This window comes from Pipra filicauda, unplaced genomic scaffold, assembly GCF_003945595.2.
Source record: "Pipra filicauda isolate LSUMZ 115617 unplaced genomic scaffold, ASM394559v2 scaffold619_size212394_pilon, whole genome shotgun sequence".
Classification (NCBI taxonomy): domain Eukaryota; kingdom Metazoa; phylum Chordata; class Aves; order Passeriformes; family Pipridae; genus Pipra; species Pipra filicauda.
In genome coordinates, this window is record NW_024104775.1 from 4,901 (window position 1) to 18,888 (window position 13,988).

Here is a 13,988-nt window from a genome sequence, read left to right on the forward strand (position 1 = left end):
ACAGGAAATGGGGTCAGTTTTTACCAGTCAAACTATATTTTAAAAACTTAATAATGTAAACAAAATAGTGTTGGAGTTTTTTTTTAACAGAGTCAAGTGAGGAAAGCCAAGAGGCTGAAGATCTTGCTGGTATCCTGCTGGTATCACTGTGTTTCATATTGGATTTTTTCCCATCCCTGAATTTTGATATTCTCACAACTGGCATTGATTTGGGCGAGCATTAATTTCTGCTCCCAAAAGCAGGAAAATCAGAAGCATTTTTGCACCACCAAAGTGTTGGTACCAAAATTGCAGACTTCACACAGAGCAAACCACAGTGACTAAAGGCTCTAAAATGTAAAGTAAACTTTATTATCCTTGAACCACAAAATAGATTTCTTTGGTTGTACAAATTTCACTAGTTACAGTCTTGATGCGCTAATTTTCCCTTGGAGTCTCTCGGGAGAGAACGGGAAAGAACCCAGAGCCTGGCACCAGGTACCGCACAGGGAAAGGAGAGAAGAATCACAAGTTAGTCACCAAAACCCAGCCAGGATTGTTTCCAAAACTGCTGTTGTTAAAAAGCAAATGCTAAAATTAGATTTAAAAAGGAAAAGCTCAAATTGCTGATGATGGAAGCAGCCATGGCTGCAGTGAGAGATTATCAGAGTTCCCCCTTCACAGATCTGTAAAATCAAAGCATACGGTGCCAGTTAAAACGATCCACTGGATTTTGGCATGAAGGGAGAGGCTCAACAAAAAAACTGCATCCAGTTCTTTCCTTCAGCAAATGTACAAGCAGATGTGCCTGTCGCTGCCCAGCCACTGTCAGGCTCAAGGTCCAACCCTGGTCTTGCTGGGGAGTCAGAGAGCACCAATGGATGGGGAATGGGATCGGGCCAAGCTCGGACCTTCCTCCCAGTTAGAGGCAGTGAAAAAAAAAAAGAAAAGGGCTGTTTCCCCTCAGTAGTGGCAGCAGAGGTTGATGGCAGAGCTGGGAGCAGCAGCTGTGACCTCCACATCTGCAGAGCTCATGTGATACAGAACCTGCTCGCAGCCCTCGTTCCACATGTGGAAACCAGAACTCACACCCAGGACTCGCACCCCCGCTCATTTTTCATTTTCCTTTTTCCCTCTTGCATGGGCAAACATTCATTGTCCCTGTTCTCCACGGAAAGGGGCCTGAAGCCAACAAGCTGGCAAAGTGGAACTGTGTAGTTATTGCAAGGCACAGGCCAGCCCCGTCCTGCTCCGTGGTGCTCCTGGTGCTCCCTGCCAGCCCCATGCCAGGCACCCTGTGACGCTCCACTCCACCTCGCGGCCAGCCATGGACACTGTGGACTCCCCACCAGATTTCCTACCTGTGAGACCCCGTAATTCCCAACTTGACCCCAGCAACGCCACGTCCTACCCATTCCCAGTTTCTGAATCCTACCCACTAAGGTACTGCTGTCACACCTCCCACCTCTGCCACCGTGTCCTACCCCAACTATCCTGCTCCCCATTGCTGTCACACCCCCCCTAAACCCCTGCTACAGCTGTTGGCTCCGTCCCATTCCTGCCCCAGTCCACCAGTTCAGCCCCAGTGCTACAGAAGACAGAGCCTGGCCTCCTCTGACACTTGTGTGCTCGTGGAGCTGCTCACACCACGTGTGACACACAGCGACGTGTCCATCCAGGGAAGGACCTGTCCCCAGGACTGCACAGAGTCCCAGCAGAAGCAGCGTCCTACCAGGACAGAGGCAGGTGGCACAGAGCTGGCCCAGGCTTTGGCATGTTCCTTGAGCACAGAGTGTCAGTGGCAGAGGGAGGCACTTTGCTGGAATTCTGCAGGTTTTTTTTCCTTTGTATTTCCTTTTTTTTTTGCCTCCAAGCTTCCCATTCCCACACGGTCCCAAAGGGAAGTGAGGTGACACAGTGCAGGAGGTGGGAGGAGATGCTTTTTGGCAAAAAACTGAAAATTAAACAGGAGTAAAGGCAGGCTGGACCTTCCTCCTGATTCCCACCAGAGGAAAAGCTCCTTTTAACCACTACAAAAACCAAGTTGAGGCAGTAACAGCTGGAGCCCAACACACTCTCACACTCCTACATTCTCCCTGTCCTACCCTTCCCCACACACAATATTTACAGGCTAACGAGCTGCCCACTGTCCTGCCCACCCCTCCTCTCCATCTGCCAGCAGTCAGTCCGGTGTTGCCCCGGTTTCGGGACGTGCCCCAGTGCGCTGTCGGGTGAGAAACGAGGGTGGTTCACAGCCTCGGAGGAGTCAGTTGGCCACAGAGCTCCCGGGGTGCTCCGGTCCCATCCAGTCTGGAGGCGGCAGGGTGGCAGCCCGGTGCTGTCTCTGGAGCACGGGAAGCTCGGAAGGGCTGTGCCGGGCTCGTCCATCGCCCGGGTGTGTCGGGTCACCTACGTGGGGACAGCGGTCTCCAAACTGCGCCGGCTGTGTCGGAGCTTGCGCTTGCTGCTGTACAGGGCCATGTCCTCCAGGGCTGAGGGAGTTGGTGCTGATGGATCCCGTGTTCCTAACGTGTCCTCTTCCTCTGGCTGCCCATCCTGCTCCCGGGGAACTGCAAAGACAAGAGATGTTTAGGTTTGAAGAGAAAGCATGGGGTTAAAATAGATAAGATATTGGGAAGGAATCCTTCCCTGTGAGGGTGGGGAGGCCCTGGCACAGGTTGCCCAGAGAAGCTGTGGCTGCCCCACCCCTGGAAGTGTCCAAGGCCAGGTTGGACAGGGCTTGGAGCAACCTGGGCTAGTGAAAGGTGTCTCAGCTCAGGGAAGGGGGTGGGACTGGGTGATCTGTAAAGTCCTTTCCCAACCAGACCATCCTGTGGTTCTGTCAGTGCTCAGCTGGCACAGTTATTGCAGATGTTTAGGGTATCACAGGATCACAGACTGCTTTGGGTGGGAAGGGACCTTAAAGCTCATCTCATTCTACCCACTGCCACGGGCAGGGACACCTTCCACTAGACCAGGCTGCTCCACATCCCATCCAGCCTAGCCTTGGGCACTTCCAGGGAGTGTTCCAGGGTTATTTCCAGGTGCTAGATTCGGGACAGCACTGACATCTCAGTGACTCACAGTAACCTCGTGCCCAGAACTTTCTGGTATAGGTCATGTAGTGACCACTGTGGATCCTGGGAAGAAAGTCCCATGAGTAAGAAGACACCTGCCTCTAACACCCGCCATTCACTGGAAGATGACTGGAAGAGTCAAGCCTTAGGAAAAATTGAGTGTCCTGAAAGGCTTCTGCTGTCCAGACCATGGAGCTGCCCCGACCCAGGTCTGCAGGGGGTGAGTGAGTCCCTCTGTCAGTGAGGGGGAGGAGCATCTTTAGTCACAGACTGGCCCAGATGGTCAGGAGGGCTTTAAACTTACTGGCGTCACAGAGATATGGTGGGATGGTTCCTGTGACTGGAGCACTGGAGGCTCTTAGGGACAGACAGGCAGGGGAGATGAAGTGGGGGTCACACTCTATGTCAGTGCCCAGGTGGATGCTGGAACTGCACCTGGTGAGGGGTGAGAAGCCAACCAGAGCTCATGGGTCAGGATTGAAGGGACAGGTGACATTCCTGACCAAGAAGACTGAGTGGATGAGGCCTCCATAGACAGATGGGAGCAGCCTCATGTTAACAAGCCCTGGTCCTTATGGGGAACTTCAACTACCCCAATATCTGCTGGAGGGACAACCCAGCAGGGCACAGACAATCCATGAGCTTCAAGTGCAAATGGGCTCCTGGGAAGCCTCTCTAAAGCCTTTGGATGCAGCAGAGAACTTTAAATAGAGAAATCCACGAAGATATATCAGATAAAAGGCTCAGTCTGCTGAGCTGTGCCCAGTGTCTGACCCTCTGCTCCAGAGCCAGGCCAGTCAGTGGGCAGCCCTTCCTCTTTGTCCTGGCACTCCAGGCCCATGTCCAAAGTCCCTCTCCAGCTCTCTTGGGTCCCCTTTACGCACTGGAAGAGGCTCTAAGGTCTCCTCAGAGCCTTCTCTTCTCCACAGTGACCACTTCCAGTTCTCCCAGCCTGTCCAACCCCTTGACAGGACACTGGGGTTGGGAAGCAGGTGACTGATTCCCAGACAAGACAAACAGATATAAAAGGAAGTCATGGGCACATGCAGGAAAAATCCAGCCTGGGTGGGTGGGTGGAGAAGAAAATCCTGTGGCTTAGAGGGAAGTCAGTTCTTTCAGACCCCCCAAGGCTGGAACTGGCCAAAAGAACCCCCAAACATGCAGGTTTAGTGATCCCCACGCAGCACACTGAGCTTTAAAAACCCTTGGATTGTTCCCCGGCAAAGCTCTACTGAAAACAAGCTGCCATGGGGCAGCTTTGGTGGGCAAATAAGTGGTGAAACCATGGGAAAAGGGCAGGAAGGGGCTACCTGATACCACAACACCCAGCAGCCAGGACCCTACCAGAGTCAGTATCTGGCAATTAATGAGGAGGAGAAGGAGTGATGAAGGCTGTGCTGGGAGAAACTTGTGATGCCACCAAGCTGTATCAGGGAGTCAAATGAAGCTCAGCTATAAATAAAAAAGTGCATCATGATCCATGGAGTTCAGGGGGAAATGATGTGGAAGGGGAAATTTGCTGCAAATGTGAATAGATTCAGGAAAGAAAGAACTCTAAAGTCAAAGCCTCTGGCTTAGAAAGTGCAAACCCACCGATCACTGCAGCCTGGAGCAGGTCTGGAAAGAACCACTTCCTGCTTTTCTTCTTTTATGTCCTTTTCTGGCATTCCCAGTGGCTCCCACTGGACCCCAGATCTGCTACAGGATCAGGCAGAGCCTTGTGCTGACTCAGTAAGTTCAGTTTTACAGTACTGGATGATGTTTAAACTCAATAAAAGGAATAGAATCCTGACTGCATAAAAAAACGCACTATCCTTAAATGAGATGATGGTTCTCTAGGCACTGGGAGAGCTTTCTGTAGACACTGGCAAAGTTTAAGACTTGCTATGAGTCAAAAAGCCATAATTCCATGATCAAGAACAATTCTGATTTATGTTGGCTGGGATGCTGCACTGCCTAGAAGAGTGAGATGGGGTGGGGAGATTTAAAAAAAACCAGGAGAGCTTTGTCCCATCCCAAGAGTTTACTTGCATCCTCACCTGCCATCCTTGCCAGCTGAGTTGGGAAAACTTGCATTTGTTTGGTGCCTCACACATATCACAGGTGACTTAAATATTACTTAAGGACTAAGGACCAGGTTAAAAAACTCTCAATGAGCACCATACTCTTTTCTTCCTGGCTTTCACCCTATTTGAGGGCCCAACAGAGCAGTGTCAGGCAACAGCGAGGTCTGAAGGCCCTGAGCAATGCCTGGTATTTTCCAAACCTACCATGAGCTCCCAGTTCCCTGCACTGACTGAATGGACAACCTCAAGAGAATAATCCAGGGCTGAGAGGATGACTCTGAGGGATGGAGAACAGCTGCTGTTCTCAGGAAAGTAAGTTTTTGTTAAGTCCTGCAGCAGAACCTTCTTCTGGAAACAGCCCAGCCATAGGTCAGCTGTCCAGGGTGCAGCCTGTACTCAGAAGGAATTGTCAAGATAGAAGAAACTGTTTCTTGTGCCAAATAAAGGGGGAAAATCTGCAAAACAGGTAGAAGCAAAACTGTTGGAGAAAGAGGAGTGCTCCTACGGAGCAGGCAGGCTCTGCTGAGCTCCACAGGGCTGCTACAGCCCCTGGAATGAATCGGGGGACAGTCTGACCTGTCCTTACAGCTGAGGACAGACAGACACACCCCAGCTGGACAGCCTGCAGATACAGCTGCAGAGCTTTAATTCCTGCTGACTGAGGTGACTATGCCACAGACCCACAGGTGTAACGTGGAGCCACCGAGGTACTGGAGCAGCAAGCACTCCAAGTCTGCACCAGGACAGATTTACCTCCATGATTCCCTCTCCAGCAGAAGGGGCACAAGGCAGCCCCTGAACAATGGACATCATTCACCTCCAGCAGGTGACAGAGCCCAAAACTTCCCTGCCACATCCTACTACCACTCTACTCCAGGACACAAATCTGGAGAAAACCAGGCATGCTTGTTACACACCATGCTGGGCAAATTAGTCATCACTAAAGCACAATGCAAATATCCTACCCAAAATGAATGTGGTGAGTGTGGAGTTTTCATTCTAGAACAGACAAAACAGGACATTGTGTCAAGCAGAAGAAAGTGAAGTCTTCTGGGTGGTCCCACAAGCAAAGGGGAACCCTCTAGAACCGTGGTGGGGAGCGAGTAGTACAGAGACAACTCCTCTGGCCATGGGCTTACCTGAATTATTTCGGTCCTCGACGTATCTGAGGTCATCAGCTGCATCAGGCGACTGGAAGAGAACAGCAAACGTGACCACCCGCCCCTGTAACACCTCTGCCAGGTAATTCCCCACCTCCAGCCTTCCAACACCCTATGGAGAACCTGCTGCCCACAGAGGTGCTGGTGCTGCCAAAGCTGGGCACGGCCCTCAGAGAGGGCTCCTGATTCCAAATGAACCCCTTGTGCTCCTGATTCCAAATGAACCCCTTTTGTGCTCCTGATTCCAAATGAACCCTGCTGCCTGACCTGTGGGTAGGGAGAAGAGGGAGTGACACAGAAGACAGAAAATATAAAGAACGGACAAAAAGGCTTTAAGCTGAAAGAGGGGAGATTTATATTGGATATGAGGGAGAAATCCTTCCCTGTGAGGGTGGAGAGGCCCTGGCACAGGTTGCCCAGAGAAGCTGTGGCTGCCCCAGAAGTGTTCCAGGCCAGATTGGACAGGGCTTGGAGCAGCCTGGGCTAATGTAAGGTGTCCCTGCCTATGGCAGGGGGGTGGAATGAGAAGAGCTTTAAAGTCCCTCCAAACCCAAAACATTCTGGGATTCTGTGAACTCCTGCACTGCTGAGAGAGGCCCACAGGCACTGTTTGAGGATTTGGAGGTGCAGCCTCCTTTGGAGGCACCTTCTCAGCTGTGTGAAGACCCACTGTTGCACTTGGGGTAATTCATGTGGTCTGGAGCTGCCACAGGGTTCGAGCAGCCAGTCCTCCGACTTGCCTGGTACAGAACCTGGAGAAGGGCACATCCCAAAGGAAGGAACTCTGAGGAAAAGATGAGTGTCTTCCAAGGGCTGAGCAATACCACCAGAGAGAGGTGCCAGTGAAGAACAGACATCAAATCATGTAAAACTGCCTGAGAATTCTCAAATCACAGCCCTGCTGGAGCCAGCCTGACTTTGGAACAACAATCTTTGTGCCCCACGGCAAGCTGAAGCCCAAGTGGCAGTGCTTGCTGGCTCTCCACACACAAGTATCTGCTTCACTGTCTTTATATAAAGCTAAAAACCACCTAAAAACATTTAGACGCAGGGTATCTGCTCAAATCAGGTGCCACAAATGCCATCAGTGACTGACTGACACAGGCAATTATAGCTTCCAGCACTGGGCGAGTGGTTCCAGCTGGGATTCTGTGACAAAGGAGCTTAAATGAGCTCATTTTAGGAAGGAGAAGCACCTTGCCTTGGTGCTCACCCTTGGAACTGGGTGTTCCCTCCACAGCTCACTGACAGCAGAACATGAGGACTGACACCTTGCTGCTTCCTGGGCAGGATGCCAGACACATCCAGCTGGAATTTCACATCTGCTCCAATTTGCCTTCTGGTGGCAATAATTTTATAGCTTTTTCTTCCCTTTTAGTTCTCACTTTTCACTTAAAAATATTTCAGGATCCATTCAGGTGAAGATGCAGCTGCTTTATATCTGCAAAGCTTTTGTCATTCATTTTAAAACCATCTAGACCAACTTTTTTCCAATTCCACTTGTCTGAAGCCTCCAATAAACCCTCAGATTTTACCAAGGCTGGTGTCACTACCCCCACACAGGCAGGGCCTCTGCAAGGGGTTTCTCCAAAGCCCTCAGACTCAACTCTTCCATCAAACCAAGCCCTAACCAATCTAAAGGTGGCTCAGCATGCAGTTTATACCTGGATTTCGTAAACAGGTTTGGAGGAAGGAATAGCAGCAAATTCCCGGTAGTCAAACTTCTTTTCAGACATGGACTAGAAGGGACAGCAGAAGGGAAGAAACAGAGAAGAAAGTAAGGGGAGAGAAATGAAGGGAGAAGCAGCAGCAAGCTGAGCAATCTATGCAGAGATCACAGCAGAAGCAGAAGGATATCCTCGGGGAGAGCCAGGAGCGCCTGGGTAGAGCCTGGAACATGGGGGATCCCTGGGACACTGCCTTTGGAGCTGTTCCATTGTCAGGACAGGGGTTCCAAGTCACAGAGGAAACATCACATGCTCCAGTGAAATGCTCATGCACATCAAGTCAGGTAGGAAACCTGTTTTCATTGGGAAATTCATGGTAGAATTCCTGAGAGCTGGAGCACAGTCAGGGTTCCAATCCAGGGCTAGATTATGGTGTGATCTGGCAGGACCAGGTCCCCTCTGTGCAGCTGCTCCCACGCTTTCCCTGGTCTGTCTCACTGATTCTGACAGTTCTGTGCAACAACGTCCCCTGGCATTTACACAGGGTTAGGAAAAGGAAAATGCTAATTGCAGTTGCAGGTCTGTAAGGTCTGGTTTATGGTGTTGAAGAAACACGGGGCAAAGTCCCTGAAGTGAAAGGCTTTCTGGACCTGGGAAAGTAGTTCTGAACATGGGGAAAGGCCTTCTGAAAAGGGGAAAAGCTTTTGGACCGTGGTGAAAGGCTTTCTGAAACCAAGGAAGGGCTTTCTGAGCATGAGGAAAGGCTTTCTGAACCCAGGGAAAGGCTTTCTGACTATGGTGAAAAGCTTTCTGAACATGGAGGTGAAGAACCAAGGAACAGATGACATAATACAGTGGGGAAAGAGAAAGCAGATGTTACATGGGAGCTGCAACAAAGGCGGTGCCTCTAGCCAGGGGTACAGCTCCACCCTCCACCCTCCTCAGCATTCCTTGTACCATGCAGGACTCAAGTGGGAACCCACAGCCCAAGGCACAGCCCACACTCAGCCGAATAATCAGGAAATCCCAGGATTTAGGTAAGGAGAGGTGACAAAAGCAAGCAGAAGGATGTCATACCAGCCTTCCCGGGGAAGTGACGTTCCTGGGGCTGCAATCTGCAAGAGGTGACAGAAAAGCACAGTTAGTGACCAGCTGTGTGACATCCAACCCCCCCCGCCGAGCCTGCTCCTTCCACTCAGCAGCATTTCAGTGTGGTGAGACCACACTCAGGGCAGGCCCTGCCTTCTGCCTTCCCAACAAACACCTCTTCCCTGCTTGTTCAGAAAGTCAGGATGCTGACTGTGTTTCCGCCCTGGTTCCCTGGAACCTCACCTCTGCCTCAGGTGCTCTCATATGTTCTACAGCTCAGGCCCATTCCCTATGCTGAGAGACATCACGTGCCCCCAAGGACCTTCCAACCAGGCTGAAGGAGGGAACTGCTTCCCACAGCTCTGCTCCTGAGCAGGTTAAGCTCAAGGAGCGCTGCCTGTTTCCTTTGGAGGCACTGGCAGCTCTACAGTACCTTCCAGCGGCGTTGGGGACGGCGTCGGAGCGGGCGACGGTGACTCTGCCAGCTGCTCCAGTGTGCTGCGTTTCTTCCCCTCCTTGGACTTGGCAATAACCATTTGGGCTTTAAGAGCGTCCTGTTCCAGTGATTTCATCCTGCCTCAGGAAGGGGGGGGAGTGAGAAAAAACCATCAGCCATTGCCCCCTCGGTGGGGGACCACGCGCCGTCTGCACCCAGGAGCCGGCCCGAGCCCACGGGCTGAGCGCAGACGGGCGGAACGAAGCCCCCGAGGGTCCCCGAGGCAGGGCAGGAGGACAGCTGGGCTGGCTGCCATCCCAAAACACACGTTATCCCATGTGTCAAACAGACAGAGCATGAAGCTATGCATCAAGGCACTGAGAAGCTGCAGGCAGTCCCAGAGGTGCCACATGATGGGACGGTGACCTGAGCTGGGGACAGAACTGCAGGGGTCACACAGGTAGGGTCAGTCCTCGGGGCTTTATTGTCCTCTGTGCTCAGTGTGTTGCATCTTAACCCTCCTCAGCCATCAGGAGATCATGAAAGGCCAGGCTGCATGGGACCCTGAGCAACCTGGTCTGGTAGAAGGTGTCCCAGCCCATAGCAGGGGGTGGACCAAGATATCTTTAAGGTCTCTCCAACCCAAACCAGTCTGCGATTCTCAGAGACGTCTGCACCCTTCTCCCCATCAGATGGCCCCAACATCCCCCCTCGTTCTCTGGGCAATGGACACCAGGGACCACTCCCATGTCCTTCTGCCCCAGGAAGCCCCAGCTGGGGCGCAGGGGCACGGACAGGAGCATGCAGCTGTGGGGAGGGGGCTGTGCACACCTGGATTGGCCTCCTGACCCAGGGATTCTTGAGGCGTGACTCTGCACTGGGCTAGACATCTGAGCTGGCCTGGCCCCGGGAGCAGATGCCCACTGCCGGGACTGGTACAGCTTCCTGGCCAGATCCTGCTCGTACTGTTTAATACTGTCTTCAAGAGCTGAGGATCTGAGGAGGAGGAGGAGGAGGAGAAGGAAGAGGAGGAGGAAAAGGAAGAGGAGGAAGAGGAGATGATGGTGATGAACATCGCAGCGGACAAGCGCAGGGAAAGAAAGAAACAGATACAGGAACATACCCTGGTGAGGGGAAATATGGGTCTGACACAAGGGCAGCCTTGGTTAAACTGAGCTCCAGATCTGATCCTGCTCAACCATGGCCACTGTCAAGGCAGCAGGAACCCCCAGGGGCAATCTGGCAGCGTGCCCAGGAGCATCAGGCTCAGAGGCCCCACATCCAGAGCTGCCCTCCCCCCGGGCTGGGAGGAGACTGGGAACACCTTCAGACCCCCGGGAAAGGCTGTGAGGCAGTCACAGAGTGTGTGAGCGTGTCAGACTGAGGGGTGTGGGCAGGGGAGGGTGTGTGCCACACACGGGACAGTGTAGCACAGGTACCTGGTTCCAGGCATTTGTTGGACCATTATGGCTACACACGTGACACATGGTGTTTGCCCTGGGACACGTGTCACTGAGGGGTGAGTCCCTAAACCAGTGCGTGTGTGGGAGGAAAACTGCCAAAATGCTCATAGCCCTGGCTAGGCACCTGCCCCTCAGCTTCTACCTGTGCCTCTGGACCTCACTGTTCCCATGGCTCAAGGGCCTGGAGTGCCAGGACAAGGGGGAATGAATTCCCACTGAAAGAGGGCAGGGTTAGATGGGATATTGGGAAGAAAATCTCGGTGAGGGTGGGGAGGCCCTGGCACAGGTTGCCCAGAGAAGCTGTGGCTGCCCCATCCCTGGAAGTGTCCAAGGCCAGGTCTGGACGGGGCTTGGAGCAACCTGGGCTGGTGGGAGGTGTCCCTGCCCATGGCAGAGGGGTGGAACCAGATCAGCTTTAAGGTCCTTTCCAAACCAAACCATTCCATGACTCTATGCCAGGGGCTGTGTGTGCCCACAACAGGTGTGTAACACGGGTCTCAGGGTGTGTCCCAACAGAGCACAGGGGTGCCAGGGGGAAAAGGAGGGGCATCACACATCCTGGCAGAGCACTGATGACACAGGGAGAACAGGGAAAGCCCAAGAAGGTGCAAACTGATGGGGTCATGATTGACAGCACAGAGCAGAGAACTGGAAAGAAGCAGAAGACAGGAGATTAGAAAAGGAGGAACAAACCCTGCGGCAGTTGGAGAGAACACGGGTTAGTGGGGCTGAGCCCCGTGTGCGGGGCTGTGCAGAACCCCCCCCCACAGCACAGGGGCCTCTGGAGACAGGACCTGAGCCTGCCTGCCCTCATGGCACTCTGCCTGCTCCACAGCCAGGGAAGAGGGACCATGAGAGTACTGGATCCTCCTACGAGACCTGTCCCTCCTTGTCTCACAAAAAGGAGCACGTTATGGTGACTGACTGATTCCTGCCCAAGGCATCAGCCAGGCACTTCTCCAAGAACTGCACAAAAAGCTGCACCTCGGCATCAGAAGCAAAGCAGAGCTTAGGCCCTGGTCTGCAGAACTTAAACCCAGTAATGTAGGACCTCACAGCTCAAGCAGCTCGTCCTTACCAGGTATTCCCACCTCTGGAAGGCTCCACCTTTGCTAGCCTCTTTTTTCAATGGACAAAACACGCTTAGAAGAGAAGAGACTGAAGGTTTGGGATGAGAGATCTCTCCCCTGCCCACAGGTGCACCCTCGGTGCTCCCCACTCACTAACCCTCCTAGAGTGTCACGTGGAACTTCTCCTGCGCCCTGAGCAATTCCAGCCAAATCCCAGCTGGCCCAAGAGCACGGTCAGATGGACAGTAATGTTACAGGAGCAAATCGTGTCCTAAAACCATCCTGCCCCCTCCCAGCATTTTTCAGGTTTATCTGCTGGCAACACCAAGTTCCTGGAAGAGCAGAGACCCAAGATCAGAGCTGCACAACTGGGACATGAGCAGTGTCCCTGCAGGGACTCTGCCTCCAGAGGTCTGTGCAGGCAACGTCCTGTTTCTCCTTTTGACACCCATCTCAAGAAAAGCTTCTATTACAGCATTCCTTGGATATATTCATGCTTAGGCACGAATCAGAGCTGACGGACCTCACAAAAGCTGCCCCTTCGTGTGGGGAATGCGCCTGGGAAATGGAGGCACAAGGGAGTGAAACTCCTGCAAGTCTCCCTGGGAAGAGATGGCAAATCAGGCCCTACCCCTCTCCAAGCACAGGGATGTGGATTTCCAGGAGAAGCTTGACAGGCAGTTTCTGATTTGTTGGCTTAAATACAAGAGTGAAGCTTTTTTCTTAGGTCCAAAGACTGAGTACAATTCTGTGCAGGTTGTCTGCTCCTGGGGACGCTGTGGTGCTCACACAGCATCACACTGATGGCTGCTTTTGGCACCATTCCACACTCACCCCCTTCCCGGAGACAGATGTGTGATTCCAGCCCTCTCGGAGCACCTGCAGCACAAGGGACTTGGTGGTCTCTGCAACCTCATAAGGAAGGATATGGCAGAGCAGGACAGTCCCTAAAGGGGCTCCAAGAGAGCTGGAGGACAAGGACCTGGAGTGACAGGACAAAGGGGACGCGCTTCCCACTGACAGAGGGCAGGGTTAGGTGGGATACTGGGAAGAAATTGTTCCCTGTGAGGGGGTGAGGTCCTGCCACAGGTTGCCCAGAGAAGCTGTGGCTGCCCCATCCCTGCAAGTGTTCCAGGCCAGGTTGGACGGGGCTTGGAGCAACCTGGGGTAGTGGAAGGTGTCCCTGCCCGTGGCAGGGGGTGGGACTGGGTGGTCTTGAAGGTCACTTCCCACCTAAACCATCTTGGGATTCTATGAAAACTAATCTCAAAGAAAATTTGCACAGAGAAGCTTGTACCCTCAAAGCCCTGGAACAGCAGTCCAGCTCTGACTGAGGATTCACTTGGCACTTCTCCATTCCTGGAGCCTCCCCAGCAGCAACAGCCCTGTGATCATCCATGTCTAAGCACAAACACTGGAATTGCTAAGTGGAATCACAACTCATGGTTATCCTTCCAGTATCTTATCTAGCAGCCCTGTTCCTCTTCAAGCCTCATCCAACCCCAAAAGACAGTTCAGACTGTCCTTTGAATGTCTCCTACAGGAACATCAGGGAAAGAAAACTATTGTTAGTTATGGGAGCAGCCTGACTAATCTTTGGAAGGAATTCTATGCCATAGTAAATGCCTGGACTAGCTTCAAGTCTTAGGTTCTGAGCTAGGAAGAATTTTTAATCACTCTTTCATGCTGATGGAATAGCTTGTGGGGGTAAAAATGGCCTCATCCTACCAATGTTTTGGCTGCAGCAAGTTTTCCAGCCCAGCACCACTGGATATGTGGAATCCCATTTTTCATTTTGAATATGTGACCTTGCAGCTTCAATAACACGACTGCACACGGGTGACACGGGAGGTGGGAACTGTGTGCTGAGGGAAGGAACAGGCCCACCATCGTTCACAGGTGTGTTCATGTTTGTCATGAACTCCCCTGTGTCCACGAATGTGCAAGCACTCTGGGAATCTGGGAGCCCCCTGGAAGCAGA

At 52.5% G+C, this 13,988-nt stretch overlaps 1 protein-coding gene across 18 annotated transcripts in view; it reads right to left on the minus strand.

Annotated features, from left to right (window-relative positions):
- Positions 1-328: 328 nt before the first annotated feature.
- SCRIB (scribble planar cell polarity protein) overlaps positions 329-13,988 on the minus strand; it is a 104,244-nt gene continuing 90,584 nt past the window's right edge. For 13 of the 18 annotated variants that reach the window (XM_027717176.2, XM_027717175.2, XM_027717172.2 and 10 more), the window contains 6 exons: positions 10,306-10,470; positions 9,472-9,611; positions 9,027-9,064; positions 7,947-8,021; positions 6,262-6,313; positions 329-2,549 (listed from right to left, as the gene is read on the minus strand). In XM_027717176.2, coding sequence (XP_027572977.1) covers positions 2,389-2,549; positions 6,262-6,313; positions 7,947-8,021; positions 9,027-9,064; positions 9,472-9,611; positions 10,306-10,470 — 631 coding nt within the window. In that variant the 3' untranslated portion in view covers positions 329-2,388. Of the gene's footprint in view, positions 2,550-6,261; positions 6,314-7,946; positions 8,022-9,026; positions 9,065-9,471; positions 9,612-10,305; positions 10,471-11,338; positions 11,586-13,988 lie in introns of those variants that run through there. The other 5 variants (XM_039388191.1, XM_027717174.2, XM_027717163.2 and 2 more) reach the window with 4 other exon arrangements.